Raw genomic sequence first — 20486 nt, forward strand, 5'->3', positions numbered from 1 at the left:
AGCAGATTAGCAGCATGCATAAAGAAAATCTACTTGGGGACTGAAAGTTAGCCGCAGCGTCCTGTGGGGCTGGGACTTCAGGTAGTAACTTCGACATGTCAATCTGGATTAGATGCAGGCTAGAGCTGGTTGCCAAACATAAAATGATTTTGTGGTAGAGGAGAAAGATGGTTTAGTTGTGTGCCTTTAGGATTTCCTGGCAGGTGGAAAAGGTAAATGGAAAGTTTAGCAAGTGAAAATGAAGGCTGTTCTTGTTGACTGCCTTGCAGGTGTAGTACTAATTAGAAATCATAATGCTCCAAGAACAGATTTTCTGTATGCGTCAGTTTGCTCTGGAAATGAGGACCTCTGTTTCATCATGTGAATTAAAAAATAAAGGCGTGAAGAACGTATAAATGCAAGAAACCTATTTTTTTTCCTTTTCCTGTAGTTTTAAGACTGTGCACAGTTATTATTAAACTCTTTTGCAAGAAAGTTGTGTGTAAAGTATGATAAACTTGGAAAAGAAATGCCACTAAACCTATAGGCCTGTCTCTTCTGTCCAGTTCGCAATTAAAGAACTACCAGTGCGAACTGGTAAGAGTAAAATGTTGATAAAAGGTTGACCTAAATCTCCTGAATAACTGGTGGACTTCATGAATTGGACGTGTGGAGTGGCAATTGAACAGCAACGCTGTCAGCAGAAGATGCTGGGTGTGCTTTTATTTCCCCTTTGGAAAAGGGATATGAAGCCTGGCAGAGGTCTGCCATAGGGGGTGAGTGGAATGGGTTTTGTCCAGGCATTTTGTTTTGTGTAAGGCTGCTTGCGTAGCCTTGCGCCACATGTGAGAGGAGGGTAATGTTGTCTTTCGGGCAGTGCTTTGAGGTCTTTCAGTAGAAAAAACCAGAATAAATGCCAGCTAATGTGTAGTTACTCCTCAGAAGCAACTAGTACTGGCTCCTGGCAGAAGTGGCCGAGTCATTTGCTAACTTGAAGTGAGGATCAAAACTGGATCAGAAATACTAAGATTTCTGTACTAATTAAACTAACCAGTAAAAATACTAGCAGTGTTATCTTCAGAAACTTCCAGGAACCTGAGCTGAATTATTCCTGCTTTATTTGACAGTGTTTCTGAGGACCAGAAGAGTAAAAATACATGTGCCATCTCCTCCTCTTCCCTCCCCCTGTATGAGTTAAATTTTATCTATGTGAATGCATTGTTCAATTCCTGACTTTTTCCCCTCAGCAGTGTGTTCTGTAAGCATATAAAGCTTTCTGCATTCGTTTTAGTCTATAGTTTGTTTTGTCATTTTTCTGTAGTGTTAGGTGATTTTGAGTAGATTATAAACATGCTTATCTAACTTGTGCAGCTTCACACTCAAGTATTTAGTATTTTAATATTCTACTATATTTTTTGAAATCTTTTTCTTTCATAACTACTTAGTTTTACCTTCAGATTTTAGTAGTTTAAGCATTTAAAAAATACAAATATAAAAAATAGCTAATTTTATCCAATATAAAGGCAGCAACCTGAGTTCTTTTCAGGTGTATTTACATAGCCAGTTTTCCTTTTGAATTATTTTTGCAAGATGCTTTCTTCATTGAATTTGCAGCTAACTTGTAAGGTCAGTTGGAAATCCCCCCCCCCCCCCCATTTACAAATATGAACAGTCATCCATGTGTCCTTCTGATGTAGGTCAGTGGAATGCAAAGTTTGCATTTAAAAGTAAAAAACTCTGAAGAATTTTTTTTTAGCCAGTAAGTTTTTAAGAACATATGTTCAATGCCTGTTTTATAAAGTGCGTAGCTGACATTCAAAAATTATTTCCTCAAAAATGTCTTGTTTTCCGCCCGTGGGTATCAAGCACAGGCCTCATCAAAGGTCAGAAAATATTCTCAAAACAGTGTAGCTTCTTAGCAATTTAAATAAGAATTTGTATTCCTTCATGTTAAATATTAATACTAGTAATATCATAAACCCTCTTGCATCTCATGGGACAGAAAGATTACTGGGTCAAAAGGATGTGTTTTCTTCCTTCCAGGCAGTATACCTTTATGAAAGCTTCAGCTGAAGTGAGTCTTGCATATTTATTGACATTTCTTCAAGGAATGCTTTTTTTCCCCTGAGTCTGTCTACTTATTATGAAGGTTTTGGCACCCATAATTATTTAGTCAGTATAAAATGTTTAAGAATGTGATTATGAATATATTTTGTCAAAATAGAAATTATCATACTTCTAGTGGAAAAAATATTTCAGTTATCTAAGGTTTTGTGCAACTTTTGGGGAAAGACGTTTGTTGTCTCAGTATTTTTCCACTACCCTTTAATATAAAAGGGCAATAGGATATACAGCTTAATTTGATTTTCACCTTCAATATATGAAGATGTTTGGGGTCTTTGTTTTAGTACATGCAGCTTGGACCACATTTTTCCACAAAAAGAGTTAAGAAAGCAATCAAAAATTTTATTCTTGCTATAAAGAAGTATTAGTTTTAATTTGCTTTTTCTGCACATAGCACACTCTAGTAGGGGATTTTGTTGGTTAGTAAGCCCTGTGCTTTGATTTTGCAGTTAAATATTTTCATTGCAAGTTAAGGTGTATTGTAGCAATCTACAAATGCAACTACAGTTCCCAATCTATTTAAGTATATCTGCTGAATAACAATAGCCTATTTCCTGATTACAAATAATATGCTTATCTATGTTATGTTTAATTTATGTGTAATTTAACCTATTAGGTAAGATTTGTGTTTCTGCTGTAAAATTGTATTAGAAAAAGGCATGTGGGTTTAACAAATTGATATCTTACCTGTTCGGTATGTTTAGACAGTACAAACTGCTGGGTTCCTATGAAAATAGTTTCACCAAGACCTACTGCGGAAATTCTTTCCGAGTATGAATGCTGATGTAGAGCTGTGTGCAGCAGCTAAGAAGTTCCTGCTTTCTAGAGGCTTATGTGGATTTTCTGTGTAAACAAGCATTGTCCAAGATCATAAGCAGGATAAGGAATTGTGGTTTTCAAGGGTACAATCAGAGGTTCTTGAGTCCTTGCAGGGCAGCTGAAGCCTTGGAACTTAGATGAGTTTGCAAAGTCACCTGTGGTAGGATCGGATGATGGCCAACAAAATTAATGTTGAGTTATACCATCCTTTATTGCCTAGAGCAATATTCCAACTGTTATTGTTAATCATAGCTACTGCTTCAATTGTACACAAGTTGCATCTAACTTGACTCTTGCAACAAAACAGCATGGGAGTACAAACAAAAACTGTGCCAGCTCATTCACACAGTTAACTGACCCATTACTGCAAATCTAACTACTACTACTACCAGCACCTCCCCAGAGCAACACTGTGGAAGTTGTCATCCCATGCACCACCCAAGGGGTGATGGGGAGGAATCTGCACTCATAGTTGCCATCAGCTGTCACTCAGCTGGGGGTAATCTGACCAGTGTGGACCAGGGCCCATATGTGTAGCTTCTGAGAGAAAGACTGAAGGCAGGGTCATCTCTTCTGTTGTTGCAGTCAGCAACACCAGCATCTTCAAAAGAACTTCCCCAACACTGGCCTGCTGCAACTTGTGCATTGCACAGCTTGCTTAATCAGATATTTTTTGGCAGATCATGTCATTATGCTGCTAGTTTTGACTATGGACCTTACAGCTCAACTGTTAGTTTTGTTTCTCTGTAGTCATCTTAAAGCCACAGTTCAGACACTTGTGTCAGTTTAAGTGCCACAGGAAGGCTGTGCAAACACTGCCACGGATCTCAGACTTGCATATAAGACTAGTATCTTGCCCAATTACCAAGTGAGAAGCACTGGTACATATTTTGTATTACAACAGCAAGTGTGTTTTCAGCCTGTAGTGTAAGATGGAATGTGTATGCTACCCAGTGGCCTCTATGTGGGAAGTATGAAAGGATCGGTATCTTCACTGAGAAGTGTTTAGTGATCCATACATCAGAAGAAATCGAAAATGATTGCTGCAAATATCACTGTAAATGGCATGCAGATGAGAGTTTGAGAGCTATTGACAGTGTCTCACTGCAGAAGTCTTCCCACAATTTTCAAAGCTGATCTTAATGAAAGCAAGGCATCCAGTTTGGCCATTCCTTTTGAGGCCAATATTTGGTATACACTTGTGACAAATGTGAGAAAACTTGACGTTTGACATTGAATTAGTCTTTTGATAAATTGTAAACAGTGTCAAAGGCAGATGTGCCCTGGAGGCTTGCTGCTTGTAGTCATGGTTCTGGTATAGGTCCAGGATAGGTCTCAGGCTCTTCCATAAATAGATGGAATGTATGCTTGTATCACTGGATTCTTGTATCCAGCTGCTCTAGGTGGCATTATTTGGATGTTCTTTATGCTTCCAGCTAAGTTTTTCCTTGGTGTCTTTAGTCAGCTCTGCCTCTCTAGCCATAAGCAGATTTTCTCTGCAGCTGCAAAGAGTAAACTAATACTCCAGGAACATCGATAGTATGCATGTCATATGATACCACATCTTAGTGTGAGGACTAATTCTTCAGGTATCATTGTGAATCTCAGGTCTCTGTCTGGCTTCTTGACCTGTGCGTTCCTGTCAGCTCTCTACCAAAAACCTTCCTTTTTCTTTCGTGCCATCTCTGTCAGCTGAGGCACCATAAGATTCATTGAAAACATGAGGCTGGAAGGCATCTCGGTGGAGCATCTGGTCCAAGCTCTGGCTCTGCTTAGAGAAGTGCTGACTTTCTGAACAGCTTATTCAGGATGGGAATATCCACATCACAGACCAGAATCTGTATTGTCCTGTTCAAAAACTTGCATGCTTATGTCTCAAAGCAAAAATAAGTTGTAACTCACTGATAATATTTCTTACCTAGGATAGGGCAGCAACTCTACCTCCTCACTGCATTTTGAGATAAAAGAACTGGGCCTGTTCCAGTGAATGAGAGTGCTCTTCTATAAAACTGCATGTTGCTGTGATAGCTGTATTAAGAGTAATGCATGTGTTACTTTATAATTGAATGATCTGGCTGATGTGGTGTCTCAGTTTTTGTAGTCTGATGTGCTGATCGCATGCTGGGACTGAAGCAGTATCAAGAAAAATTACAGAAGGAGATAAAAGACTGTAGCTAGTTGAGTTAGATATATTAAAACTGTTTTAGCAAACAGCAGTACAAATGGAGGCAATTGCAAGCTTTACCCAATGAGAAGCTTTTTAGCCAGACAAGCCCTGTAAGTGACAGAAGGAATTACTTGTCTCTGGGTGAAACCTCCATGCCTACGCGCTTCTGGGCTGTGTGAGATTGTTAGGTGGCTAAAATGGGGTTTCATTTCTTTCTTCAGAGTGAATTTATGAGTATAAGTTATTCTTAAAGGTACAAAATTTACCTGTAACATTTCTGCCAACATAATAGAGAATCATATGAAGAGATAGCCAATTTTGCTTTAAATGTGAAAGTGTATTAAATCTGTAAATAGTGTTTATTTGTATGTTTGTAGTACTGCTGTCATCTGAAATGCGTTGACTGAATTACAATACTTTTACTGTTCTTCTCCAGCTTTTGAACTGCAACATTTAAAATCATAGATGTGTTACTCCTTTATTCATAGAATGGTGTGGATTGGAAGGGACCTTACAGATCATCTAGTTCCAACCCCCCTGCCATGGGCAGGGACACCTTCCACTAGACCAGGTTGCTCAAAGCCCCATCCAACCTGGCCTTCAACACTTGCAATGATGGGGCATCCACAGCCTCTCTGGGCAACCTGTTCCAATGTCTCACAGGAAAGAATTTTTTCCTAATATCTGATCTAAATCTACCCTCTTTCAGTTTAAAGCTGTTGCCCCCTTGTCCTATCACTACCTGTCCTTGTAAAAAGTCCCTCTCTGGCTTTCTTGTAGGCCCCCTTTAGGTACAGGAAGGCTGCTATATGGTCTCCCTGGAGCCTTCTCTTCTGCAGGCTGAACAACCCCAACTCTCTCAGCCTGGCTTCATAGGAGAGGTGCTCCAGCCCTCTGACCATCTTTGTGGCCCTCCTCTGGACTCACTCCAACAGGTCCATGCCCTTATGCTGGGGGCCCAGAGGTGAATGCAGTACTCCAGGTGGGGTCTCACGAGAGCAGAGTAGAGAGGAAGAATCCCCTCCCTCAACCTGCTGGTCACACTTTTTTTGATGCAGCCCAGGATATGGTTGGCTTTCTGGGCTGCAAGCGCACATTGCTGGGTCATGTTGAGCTTCTTGTCAACCAACACCCCCAAGTCCTTCTCCTCGGGGCTGCTCTCAATCCACGTATCGCCCAGCCTGTATTTGTGTTTGGGATTGCCCTGACCCATGTGCGGGACCTTGCACTTGGCCTTGTTGAACTTCATGAGGTTTGCACGGGCCCACCTCTCAAGCCTGTCAGGGTCCCTCTGGATGGCATCCCTTCCCTCCAGCATGTTGACTGCACCACACAGCTTGGTGTCATCAACAAACTGGCTGAGGGTGCACTCAATCCCACTGTCCGTGTTGCCAACAAAGATGTTAAGCAGCGCTGGTCCCAATACCGACTTTACATACCTTACTGGTTTCCTTTCTCTTTTTAGGTGTCTTGGCTTTTTAATCCAACAAGAAGTGAAATAACAAGTCTAGATAGTGGAAATATAGATGACATTTTAAGTGAGTACTTTGAATATTATTTTTTTTCTTTGTATGTCTACAGTCACCTCTCTGTGTGAATCTTGCAATGTCATTAAAGGAATACACATACCCTAGCTTTGAATATATGAATTGCAATTGGCATAGAAGTATTAAATGCCTATGATTAGAATTAGCTGTCTGAACTAATGTATCACCTAACAAATTACTTCATTGTAATCTCAATGAGGGTTTGAACTGTCTTAAGAAAAATACCTGGTATCTTGTTTGCAGATGGGAATGTTTGATTATGTAACCAAAACCTGTCAAGAGAGCTTTTTAAAAGTTCCCCCAAAGAATAGCAGCAACTGAAACCCATGGTGATGGGCCTTAAGTATCTTGCTTGTTCAGCTATGCTTTCCCTCAGGTAAAGCATTGTCCTGATTCTGGTGACCCGTAGAAAGGAGACTCATACATTAAACAGATGTGTATTCTTTGTCTGAAACCTTTTGGTCTGAAAAGTATGCAACTTGCCTGTATCTGTTTGTCTTAACAGGAAAAGTTATTACATTGTTTCAAATATGTTGAGAAAAAAAAAATCTTTATACTCTTTTGTTTATATCTCTACTAGAATCTGCTTACTATTGCAAAATTGCTTTGTGTAGTAAGTGTATGATTAGGTAATACGAGATCTGTTTGTAAATACCTTCTATACAGTGGAAAAGATAAAATCCTTTTGTAAAATGTTATTCATAAAAGGGAATATATGCCAAGTGTAACTACTTTTAAAATTCATCCAATTACTTTCAATAAATACTTTATGCCTTGGAGGTAACCCTAAATTTCTCCATGCTTGTTAATTTCCTGTTCACCTCTTGCATTGCTTGCTGATAATGAAAATCTTAAAGCCATAATTTTAATCAAAACTGTAGTTTTTCCCAGCCTTGTCAAGAGTTGTCTTTTCCAGCATGTTTTCTTTTCCAGGCTTTCAACATCTTAATCTTTGCTTGTAACTGCTTTGTAACTTTGTGAATAGTGCAAATTTGTCTAGCAACATTTTTGCTTTATAAAGCTGTGACTGATACTCTATAGTTCCAGTATTTCTTTCACTTTTTTTTTTACAATGTCTGCACCACTACTACTACTAAAAATCAATTCACAGCATGGTTGTTAAATTGTGTAAAGACCACAATTTATTTTGGGGCAGGAGATTTATCCTACTAGTTTTGATATATTTTCCTTTTTTTTGGTATGTGAAAAATAATGTATAGGAGCATTATTTCACTACCTCATCATATATATCCCTATAGTATTGCATTTTTTTCAAGTGTCCCTTAGCATTTTTCTTTTTTGCGGCCTGAAGATTTCTCTGCTACCTTTTGCCTTAGTATCCAGCTTCTTAGGAAATAAGGCAGGTAAGGACCAACCAGAGCAAGTTGCACAGGGAGGCTGCATGTTAGTCATTCTTCTAACCCAAACAGTTGACATTTCAGCACTTAACTGTTTTTTAACACGAATAATCTAGATAATGCTTAAAAGAGTTGTACTAGAGAACAACTGGCTTTGAGTGCCTTAATTTTAAATCCAGAATTACTTTTTGTCTCACGTGTCACTTAATTACTTCTTTTGTGTCTTAATACCTTAAGTATTGACATTTTTAATGTCCAATATATCAATAAAGTCAATAAAATACTTGGCTGAAGGCCACTTTCATCACTTTCCCATTTGATATAGATTAAACTTCAGATAAGATTTATCCTATCAGTTTTCTAGCAATCAGACTAAGCTGTATGGTGAATAATCTAGAAGTATTTGCTTGTATAGTTTTTGTGCGTATTTTTATAATCTCAGGTAAAACCACTAAGAAGTTTGCCTCACAATGTGACATTGTGTTTTTTCTTTTTTTTTTCTTCTCAGACAATGCAGATGTTGCTTTAGTTAATTTTTATGCTGATTGGTAAGTTATACAAGTTTTTTTTCTATGTTTAAACTTCTGTCTTTTGAAAACTGTCATGTTTAGCTGTAGTTTTCTAATTGAAAATACAGTGGTATGTTGCTTTCAAACTAGTTCATTCCTCCTTTTTTTAGTGTCCTGATTACATCCCCTTCTGCTGTTCTGCCATCTTTTGTTTCATTCAAGGCTCCTATCAAGAGGAAGAAGGCTTTTACAGTAGTATGGAATAACATGCTATGTAATTTTTTTTTTTTTCCTCTTAGCAAGACAGATTTAATTAACTTTTTGCTCCTTAACATAGTCCAAAGTATTCCATTTTTCCGTTTTCTTCTCTGTTGGTCCCATGCGTGTGTGCTAGAAAGAAAAAGGCTTGAAATTATACTGAAAGCCAGTTTCTTCTCTAATCTGGAAGACCTTCTCTGTGGAGGACTAGAGAAATTATAATTGAGGGATGAAATTGGAGCAACTGGAAAAGGAAGGTATTTGGGGCCAGATTGGTTAGACATTGTGAAAGACATACTTGGAGGGAACTGTTTACTTTGGGTAAAAAAAAATTGCATACAAAATCATTGTTAGAATTCATTTAAGCACCATACCCCTCTTTTTATTGTGTAAGAAGTAATTTTAAGTGTTCTGTTCTGTTCCATCATTAATATTTTTAAAGAATCTTTAGCGAGGAAGAAACCAGAAAAGTATTCAGAGAAAACAAAATTTAACATGCAAATTAATATAGAAAATAAGGTTAGAAGAATAAATCATGTTCTGTCTCCCTTGATTAAAGTAATCTTGGACGTAAATAGCTTTATAATGTAAAGCAATATTTAAACCGAAGTACTACACTTTAAATATTCCTCTCCCTCCTGTTTTGCTTTGTGAGCATAAAACGTTGGCCTTCAGAATCAAAGGTCGTGTAGGTGATTAGACTGCTGATTCCTTTCACCTCTTTCACGTCCCACTCTACGTCTAAGTCTGTAGGTTTGTGTGGCCTAGAAATAGCAAGTGCACAGAGCTTTACGTGAAAAATTTACACTTTGTCTTTACTAAGAATTCATTCAACTAGTAGCAGGCTAATTTTAATTGTTTTTTTTAAAGTGATTTTGAAAAATTCATACCCAGTCTTTTCATACAGAATGAAGTTCTCAATAAATATGTTTTTAATGCCTTCATTTAAACTTTGCATAAAGATAGACATTATACCAATCTAAATCAGTTTAATAACCCTTGTATATACCTCTGTCATTTTATAGACAATTTTTATGTTCAATTAGTTTGCATCTGTTCATTTGCTTCCACAGACTAAATTGATACTAGGCTCATTTAAACCAATAGAATTTTTCTTTAGAAGGGCTGCATTTGTTTACCAAGCAAGCTATTTGTTTGAAATGTCTTTCTTTATAATGACAGTACAACTAAGTAGCTAAAGTACGAAACTAGGTCTAATCTCTTTACCTTTTCTGTATAGAATTATGCTATAAAGGCTGTCTTTTAAAATAAGTAAACAAATGAAACTTTTACGATTGTGATTTTCAGTTTCTGATATGCACATACCTGGTGGATCATGAACTACTTCCAAAGGTTTTATTAAAGATAACCAAAGAAAGCAACCCTATGGGGAGTAAATTTAATACAGTGAAATTTGGGGGGGGGGTTGCCATTGAAAAATCATTTTTTGATTTTGCAAAAGACAAACTGCAGGAGGCTAAAAATCCATGTTCTGATACTTCTGTGATAAAGGGAAGATACCAATATTTTAAAACTTGATACAGCAAGGTAACAAGCGTCCTGTTTTAGGACCTTATTAGCACGGCTCTTTCTGCAAATCCCCACTGATATCAAATCCTCTGTAGAATAGGTTTGCTTTGAATTTAAAGATTTGCGTGTGCTTGCAAGTTGATTCACATTAGAGTAAGCCATAATTTTAAAAAATTACAGCCTTAATTATGATCATTGCATGTAGGCATTCTGTAATAACCCCCTCAACATAGCATACTGCCAGCCTATGATGTAATGTGACCTTTGAATGAGAACGGATCAGTTTCACTGATGTGCATATTCTGCTCTAAGGGTGGAGAAGAATGAGGGACAAGGAAGCCACATGTAACATATACATGCTACATAATGTGTAGTGTACAGCTGTGCTGCCCAGATTCAGGTTTCTTTCAGAAAATGGCCTTCAGCCCTGTTTGTATTTTGAGAGCAAATCCTGCCTCTTGACTTGAATGTTTGCTGTTGTAGTCATAACAGCATCCCCAGGCTATCACTTGTTAAGTTTAAGCAGGGCTTCAGTGCAGGCTGTTTTATTGCAAGTCTGCTCCATGAGGTCTCATTCTGACAACTTCTACAGTGCCATTTTACGTATTCAATTTAAAATTCTGCCATGTGTTTAGAAGAACAGAATATAAAACAATTTTATTGACATATTAATAATGGGCTTGTGCACTAGTGTTATCCTAAACTCCCCAAAGCATCTTTGCAGTTCTATAGCCTTTTCCATGGGCAAAAAGAGAGGATTTGCTTCAAAATCTGACGTGACTGGAAGAAGGGACCCATGGAATTCTCTTGGTTCGTAGTGCTGTAATAGCAGTCTGTTCAAATTCTACCAAACTTAAGTATTGCTTACTGTATTATTGCTTATAACTTCTATTGTTGACCCTTATAAAGTTACTGCTGTGCTATTTCTTGAAGGTGATGGTGAATATTGGAATCTCAACAATCCAAGTAACTTCTTTTACTATATTTGTAAAATTACTTCCCTGGCAATATCTCAGGTAGAAAAAATAAAGAACAGACTTTCTGAATGGAATATATTTCCTAAAGGTTTATAATTGATTAATGGTGTTTCTTAAGCAGGTAAAGCAGGGGGCACATCTTGAACTATATATTCTTTTACAATTATTTTTTTCCTGCCTGAATTATTCAAATTACTTTTGAACCTATTGTTGTCCACTCAGTTAGTGGGATGATTACAAGTAGATGTGCTTTTCCAATAGCTTTTCTTTCTTTTTTTTTTCTTCCTTCAAAGATTGAAATATTCCCTAAGTCATCAATTAAAATATTTCTAATTAATATTTTGATGTTACAATTTTGTGTTCCATCCGCAGGTGCCGCTTCAGCCAAATGCTGCATCCTATTTTTGAGGAAGCTTCTAATGTAATTAAGGAAGAATATCCAGATAAGAATCAAGTGGTGTTTGCTAGAGTAGACTGTGATCAGCATTGTAAGTAAATCCTGCTTTAGGTTTTTCTGTGCTATCCTGACAATAAGTTACTAATTGTATGGAAAAATATGCTAGACAGCAATCTAAAGTGTAGCTGTATCTGCCCCATCATTTAGACCAGAGTTGCTTGTATATATCAGTGAACTTCTTCCAAATTTGTCAGGACAATCTCCAGTGTTGCTTTCTCATTGTATCCATAAACATTCATTTATATCAGTTCAGCCTATCTCACTTAATGGGGAAAAAAGGTCTGGGATTATAAATTGAATTTACTCACTGAGGTGTCAGAGAAGCACTAGTGCAACAAATGGTGCAGGTCTTCACAGCCAAGAAGAGGAAGGGGTAACCTTCCATTGTCAGTATCAAGAATATGTTCTGCTCAGGTCTTCCTTCCAATTAGGAGTCATGGTGGACTGTAAGTTGCCTTTCACACAGCCAGGAGGGTATCAGAGCTTTTCTGCTTTGCACTGAGGTTTTTGTTACAGTGCTTTTTATAGTATAGGATCGGCTGTATTGTTTTATGCTTCTGGAAGAACAGCATTTGCAGGCATAATTTCTTTACAGTGGCTTGTGATTCCCAAAGAGTATTAATAGCAGAAATTCAATTCTAATCAATACTGATTATACTATCTGGACTTTACAAAACTGTTAATTTCTAGGAAGGATCACAGTTAGAAATGTGAGGAATCACTGCACAGAGTTATTAGTTTGTATCTGCAGCATATCCCTGAGACTTACTGTTGACCTAATAGTTGTGTTTTAGTGCTCTGTTACAAAAAATCTAAAAAGAGAACCTTACAGGACAGGAAAAAAGGTCAATTGCATATCTATGAAAAGTAACTGATTTCATTTACATTTTTCTTTCCCATTTTGACAATCTAATTTTTTTGATATTAGAGAAGACTTTTTTTCTATAATGAGAATTCTTGGCTTGAAGTGTCTTTGGTTCTTAGTTGCAGATTTAGAAGTCTACTTGAGCCTCCTGCACTGGCACCATTTTGTGCTCTGTTTTGTATGCATGCCTGTAATTGCCCAACAATAAGAGCACCTGTCTTGTGATCTTGAAAGGGATTTCAAGCATAAAAAAAAACCCCAAAACATTTAAGGGAGCAAACAGTATCAATTCAATATCTGAAATGTAAAATAAGCTGAGTCTTCAAACTGTCAGGAGTGGCCAAGGAGATTCTGTTTTGTCCCTTCCCAAAGATCAGTAAAACCAATTCATGACCACAGGAAACTTAAATGCTTCTGGGATTAAATCTTTGAATCACTGGGATATGGGACCCTCTTTATAGCCTCAGCTGGAAAAGAGGCACAATAGTATTTACCCAGGCAGGGTATGTAAGCAGCTTTGAAGCATTCAGCTGCCTTCCTACGTTGTAGTGGTAGGGATGTGTTGGGGAACTGATATAAAAGTTTTAACTTAGGTGTTCTCGAACAGCAGTTACATTAGACACAGTAATAGAATCTCCTCCTCTGAGCAGATCTACTGCCTTGAATACAGTGTAGAACAGTGCACTTCTGTAACTGCCTGGAGCATTTACAGAGCAGCAGCAGAATGGAGAGGTGGGACTAAATGTGCTTCACAATATATGCTTTAGTTTCCTTGACTTAGAAATCCAATAGTATTTTTTCTTTCTCATTATAATGATGTCTCTGTTAAGTGAATGTTTTCCTCCTTCCTTCCTGAACAGCCTTTTCTAGAATCATAGATTTTTGGGGGGTTGGTGGGGATTTTTTGGTTTGGGGGTTTGTTTGTTTGTGTTTTGGTAGGGGGTTTTTGGACCTGGAATACCTTCCCAGATCTCAAATACTTGACTACATTTTCAGCTTCTTTCTTTTTCACCCTTGGTGTTCTCTTCTGCTTCCAATCATCTGTCTGTATGGTGTGTGCTTGGGAGATCTTAACGAAAAGCATAGCATTAAGTAATTAAAATTTGCCATCCCTAAAAGTCAATTTTCAAGTAAGGTGATGAAATCCTCTGGAGGAGTATATTGAAGACAAAGCCTGATACGCAGTCTTTGCTGATGTTTTCTTATTGAGTTTTTTGTCTGTCTTTGTTCTGGGATCTACTGCAGGATCTACACAAATAAACTGCCCCTGATCTTTGCAATTGTAGAAAATAAATGCAGTTGTAGCAAGCGTTCTGATTGGTTTTGTATCAGCTTATTAAATGAGTCGCTCTACATACTTGAAATTACTTTTGCATATATTTTTGTATATATTCTACTGCTTTTATCAGTGATAGTTTCTCAAATTAACTTGAGTCAGTTGAGGGGGAGGGGCGAATTAAGGATATTCATACTTTGAGTTTACTTAATTTTTATGGTTGTCCTTAATAAATAAGTCTTATCTCAGTGTTTAATAGTCTGGCTGGCTCATTTTTTCATTGAGTCAAGATATTGACAATGAAATTTTCTATAAGATTCTCACAAAAGACTGTAGTAAAATCAGCCTGTGTTGCTTAGTTTTATTGTTAAAGTTTACATTAACAGCTGAAGTCCTCATTTTGTTTGCTGCAGCTTTAGTTGCTTGAGTAACGCAGAGAGTCTTTGGGCTGCTGGATGTCAAGTGTTTAGCCATGAGATGTTCTTGTCTTAGCAGTTATGCGCCTAAGAAAACCCCCCTCCTGCCCCAAGTATTTGAAACACTTCAGAAGCTTGTTCCTTGATCTTCTCCTCATATATTCATTGAATTGAGCTCATCAAACCTTGTTATGGAGAGCTAAGGCCTGGGTGGAGAAAGAGATGCTACAGCAGAGATTGTTGTCTTCCTTCCCCTGGGAGTAGGTGTAGTGGGCTACGTAGTATGAGGCAGCCAAGAGTTTTGGTCTTTCTTTTTATTACTGGAATACCATGAGTTCTCTGTATTTACTCTTTGTGTCCTTCATTTAAGAAGTAGATGAGCATGATTTCTGCTGCAGAAGCTGTAAAATGTGAGAATTAAAAATAAAATCCTATAATGACAGACCAAGTCTTTTTCCCTAATTTGCATTGCCTTTTTGAATTAAAATAGCAAAGCTGTATATGTAATTCCTGGTTTCTAGTGTTTTTGCTGTGTTGTAAGCAATGGTACATTTCATGGCACACAGTTATTGGGTGTGTCCTAAAGTTTCAAGTATTTTAACTTTGATTTCAATGTATGTAATAGCAGCTCTTCAGTAAGAGGGTGAATGCTACTATATTATCCAGCTTGGGCCTGCTGTAGTATACTAAATGTTGGAGTCAAAATTGTTATTGTCTTTTTCGTCTCCTGTTACACCTTTGTATTTCTGTATGTGTTTCCATATGTTAGCAACGCTAAACAAACACTAGAAGGTTTATGCCTGCAAATTTCATAGCACTACTAGTTAACTGTTAGGATGATGTTGTAGAGATGGTGGATTATTTGCATTACAAATGCTCTGTTTCTTTTTGAAGCCAAGACTCTGTAGGGAATCCAAATAGCTGATTTCAGGCCACTCAAAAACAGCTTTCAGAGCGGTCAGCCAGGCATAGATACTTTCCATTTAATGCACTATTATTGAAGCACACTGCAGGGCCCAACAGCTCACACCAGCTTCTGAGGGTAAAGCAAATTAAAGAGAATTATTGATGCACTGCCAAATGTTTGATGCTTAATGACAAAACCATCATTCTGTCTGCTCTTATAGCCAATATAAAGATGTTTTTCTGGAAAGTGATAGGCCCCAATGTGACTAAATACAAAAACTGAATATTAACACTATATTAAGCCTCTGTATATGTTCTATTTTACACCAGTGTATAATATAGTGGAAGATAACGTCCACATTTCAGCTATAATTAAGTCATCAGGCTGTTTTTAAGCCGATATGGAACATACAGTAAAGGTAAATCTGATGAAGGAGGTAGATGAAGCAGGTATTCTTTCAGTTTCCAAGACCTCATCCTTCTATAAATTAGAAATATCTAAGTTCCACTACATTGTTTGCTGTTAAAATTTTCTGTAGTTTTGGTGTGTTTGATTTAGTAATTCACTTACCTTAAAAAATATGCACCTCTATTTTAAGTGTAATACCTAGTAAAAGTGACCTTCCATATAAAATAATAGAAGATCTTTCTGCATATGCATTATTAGGAAGGTTTTGTTTTGGTGGTTTGGGGTTTTATTGCTTGCTTGTGGGTTTTTTGTCTTTTTTTTATCCTTTGTGTTAAGCAGCAATGTTGGAAACTCACTTGGTACCATGAATTTCCTGTTTCTGTTCTCTGTGAGTGAATATTGCAATACAGAAGAACTCACATTTCTGGAGGAGAGTTTGTATTTTGAACAGTTTCTCTGAATTCAGTGTTGGGAGTCATGGTACAGAATTCTTAAAAATTCAAGTATATAGTGGGGGTTTAATTCTACTGCACCATTATTTTCTTTGGTTTCCAAGTTAAAAAATAAAAAATAATAGCTGGTTTCAGTAAATCTTTGTGCTTCCAAACAGAAAACAACTTCTCACTGCTGGGTTGTTGAGAGGTGTTTTGCTAGACAGACTGTTCAGGGAACTATTCTTCATTCTTTCAAAACACCCGTGGGCGGTACTCTCATTCACTACTGCAGGCTGCTGATCTCTCTGGGTCTGGCCATTCCTGTAATGTGTGCTAATGTTAGTCTTCAGAGAGTTACTTAGATTGTATTGCTACTGTGCCTTTGGTAAGCAAAATAAGTCAGTATAATAACAAATTTGGAGGTTCATAAATGAACTATAAATGAAACTGTAAACAAGCATGAGGATTTCATTGCATTCCTGCCACTTTGCCTGGAAAAAAAAATCGGTCTGAAAGAGTTATCTTTGGATAAAATAAAAAGTGGAAGTGATTCGGAGAGGCTGTTGATGGCTCTCCTCAGGAGAGCCATTTTGTTAGCCTGTCAGAAAAGGTTATGGGATGCCTACTGATGAGGCCCTGCTAAGAGCAGGCATGGCTGTTGTGAATGCTCCTTTGCAGCAGAAGGTGGTCTAGATTTGCTGTTACCCAGCCTCTTAGTAGCCAAGTTTGATGTAGAACATTGATTGCTTTTCTTGTACTTGTTTTGGTCCATCATACGAGTTGCCGGTGTCACAATCACTGGGGTAGGATGCCCAGTTTAGATGGTCTTCCAAGTTCCTTTCTAATTCTGCTTCCTATGAATATTCCCAGGTCTCATGATTGCGTGCAAGTGTCATGAGAGGAGTAGTTTAACTGGGGAGAATTAATGCTGTATTATGAAATAGTTAACAATGAGGTGAATGTAGTGCTGTATGTAGGCAAGTAGGAAGCAAAAAGGCCTTTTTAAGTGAACTTGAGAGAAAAAAGCTTGCAGAATAATCAGTAAAAAGGTACCTATCAAAGACAGATTTCATTTCTTATCTGTAGTGTGCCCTGGCAGGTGGCCTGAGGGACTTCAAAAGATGCAATTGATCTCAAGTGAGCAAACAGAATACTCATTTGGTAGTCCCAGCTTCAAATATACAGCTGAAGGAATTTGGTACCTTTGAGATGGAAGGTATTGCATAATGGTGAGGAAGAGGTAAGATGATTTGACACAAAAAAATATTAGTGTTAGTTCCAGTAAATTCAGGCTATATATATGTTTATGTAGCTGTGTAATTCCTATAACCATCATTTAAATACAAAATTAGGAAATGTAGTAGCTTGGGCTCGTGCTAGCTCTTCCTCAGACAACATGAAGACCCTCCTTAGAAAAAGGAACACTATGAGTATTTTCAGAAAGTATTTTAATGAGGTTTGAGTTTTGGAACTTTGATTTTCTTCTAGATCATTTTTCAGGCTGTTGTAGTCCTCTGTTCGGCGTGGGAATTGCTTCAAGTGGTGCCTTATATTATGAGGTGGGCATTTAGGATAATTATCAGTATTGTTCAAATCCTAGTGGACACATTTTTTTGAGACTCAGTCCTGTAGACTTAAAATCTAGATATTTGTTTGGTGGTGGTATGAATTATGACCCTGGAAGACTAAGACAGCAGACTGAGTTAATGGTGGGGTGATACCCTGACCCTTGTAAATACTGCTGGTCCTTCGGTGGGAAGGACCTTTCTTTTCATAACTACATTGCGGGTGGGAGCCTATATCAATATAGCATGTCTTGGTGCAGTTTTTCAACATATCCTTCATCATACGTTTAATTTTAATTTAGTGACAATAGACCTGAGATTCTTGGCGATGTGATCTGATAAACTAACTGAACTCTTTGGACAGTGTGGTGTGGTGTTAACCTGGGACAATGAAGTCTGAGGCATTCTGGGAATCAAGTCACAGGCTGCGTGGTTGCTTGAAGCTGTAGCTTGGGTAACGTGTATACGCAGCTATGTGAAAAGCCTGACGCCCCCAAAAAATGGGTTTTGGCATTCCTTTGAGTAGAGGAACACATGCTGCTCAGACAACAGAGAAATGGCTGACAGTGCAAGAGAGATGATAAAGATACGGATCACAAATGATAGCTCACGAAGCATGTTTTCTTGGAGGAAAGACAATGTGGGAGATGGTCTTAGAAAACATGGGTGTAAAAGTCAGGCTTCATGTAAAAGTTTCTTTCAAAACAACAATGAAAGCTGCTGCTCATCCCTATTGTAGGCAGCAGCTTTCCTTTCTCTTCAGTAGTTCAGGAGGAGTACCAATACAGTGCATCTATGAAGAGAACTGAGTGACTGTGAAGACATTCCTTTTGGAGTTTGTAGAATGAATAGTAGAAAATAGTCTGGGCAGTTAAGAAATCGTTGTATGCCAACAGATACACATGCAAAACAGGGAGGAGAGAATAATCTGAATTCAACAGTCACTGCTCTGCTTGAAATTTCTGATTTGTAGATGGCAAGATGATGATCAAGTATGTCAGTAGCTTCCTATCACAACTAGTGTGAAACCATTCTGGTAGCATAGACACTACGCTTGCAATTTAACAATTAATTGAGCAAAACACAAACTCAAGGTTTGTACCTTTTAGGTACCTTAGTACCTGAAGAACACGTAAAGTTGTAGCTGGGAGACTGTTTTTTTTTCTTTAGGTAGGTTACCCTTATCTGTTTCAAATACCTCTTTTCATCAGAAAATGAGCAGTGAGAATGTCTGGAAATATTTTAAAATTTAATTTAGGATTTACTATAACTAATGCAATCTATGAATGAGTTCAAACAATATTCCATGTATTTGCATTGTGTATTTCCAATTTTAAAAGGAGTATAATTTTGTAGTTGCTCTGCTTGTGCTAACTCTACCTGTATCAAATGCCAGGGCTTAATGAAGCATTTAAGGTTTACTCTATTTGACTTTTGAATGAATTCAAACAATTTTTCATGTACTTGCATTTTATATTTTGTAAAAAGATGGTTTTCAAATACTTACTTGTGTAGGACTGTCATCTCTCTGTGTTAGTTCAAATACCAGTATTCATGGAATCTCAGTGTAATTTGTAAAGAGCATGCAAGTTCTGACTTAGGAAATAATGTTTGAATTCAGTCTCAACAGTGGGCATTTTATTACCATAATTTTTTTTACACAACTTCAGCTCTTGATGAAGATCCACATCCCTCAGGACTTCCATCTCCATCTTGGAGAACCTTCAAGACCCCCTGAATGCCCATTCTGCAGCCCATGCATCCTCTTACAACTCTTATAACTGTGGAAATAACTTGAAGGGAAAGTCCGTGTTGTAACACAAAAAAGTGTGGGTTTGGTATTCTCTTGCTGTGGAGTTCTGTAACAGTAACAGTCTTTAATCTCAATGTGTTTCTGCGAAACCTTGATATGTAGTGTTCCTTGTCTCTTATCAGAGCCTGGTCAAGTTTTGATAGACTGGCATACCATCAGACCAAAGGTCCTTCTATCAACAGGGCAGCCTGGTTTGCTGACGTTGTTTGCCTTCTGCTGAGCAGATAGAAAGTGATTCTTTCCCTGCTATACTTGCCACCTTCTTCCAGGCAGCTCTTAGGTACTTTTAACTAAAAAGTGATGGAATTTAAAGGAAGAAAACAGTATTGATCTAATACTTGTTCATGTTGAATATATTGGCAACTTCCCTTGAGAAATTTGTATTAATTTGAAATAAAAGTACTCTGAATTGAGGACATAAAATGTCTTACCCTTAATTTTGACTGTAATTAGTACATTAAGAAACTCTTCTAGGACATTTGGGAAACAGATCAAGTCCTTTCTTAGTCAAAATTGATAGGCTGAATTCTGTGATATTTTATAGCGATGCAAAGCTTGTTAGGAACTGGGCTTAGCTGGTGAAGCTTTTAAGCTTACTGGTTTGAGGGATGTTAAAGAACATTTTTGTGGACTAGACCTGGTTCTTATTCCTTTACTGTGCATGTTTTGTTTTCAGTTCTCAGACTCGTTTAAGTTGTGCAGCTGGTACAAAGATTGTTTTCAGTAACTAAAGCTGCAAGAGATTAGTAGTGTTTTAGCAGCAATTAAAACTACTGATGGTTGCACTGAGAGTTCTCCAGTCAGCAGGGAATTCAGATTTTTTGTTACCTCTTAGAAGTTCAAAAGAGGTGGAGAGCTTTATGTGCTGGAGGACAGTTACGGGCACAGTTCCATAGGGGAATGACTTATTTCCAGTTGCACAGGGTTTTAATTTTGGTTTGCAACCGAGAAGTGTATGTTAGTTGCTCAGTATCAGCAGTTTGCTAATGACAATTGCCTCTAAATAATAGTTTCCACAGGACTTCTGTCTCCATTCTTTTTAAAAAAAGAGTAAGATAGAAAGCGAATCTGCTTCGT

At 37.6% G+C, this 20486-nt stretch overlaps 1 protein-coding gene across 1 annotated transcript in view; it reads left to right on the forward strand.

Annotated features, from left to right (window-relative positions):
* The window catches only part of ERP44 (endoplasmic reticulum protein 44), a 54570-nt gene that overhangs the window by 15083 nt on the left and 19001 nt on the right, over nucleotides 1-20486 (forward strand). Inside the window, exons 2-4 of the mRNA XM_069778814.1 lie at nucleotides 6555-6627; nucleotides 8503-8542; nucleotides 11641-11756. Of these exons, the coding sequence (XP_069634915.1) occupies nucleotides 6555-6627; nucleotides 8503-8542; nucleotides 11641-11756 (229 nt within the window). The remainder of the gene's footprint in view (nucleotides 1-6554; nucleotides 6628-8502; nucleotides 8543-11640; nucleotides 11757-20486) is intronic.

The sequence above is a fragment of the Haliaeetus albicilla genome, chromosome 3 (genome assembly GCF_947461875.1).
Source record: "Haliaeetus albicilla chromosome 3, bHalAlb1.1, whole genome shotgun sequence".
Taxonomy (NCBI): Eukaryota; Metazoa; Chordata; class Aves; order Accipitriformes; family Accipitridae; genus Haliaeetus; species Haliaeetus albicilla.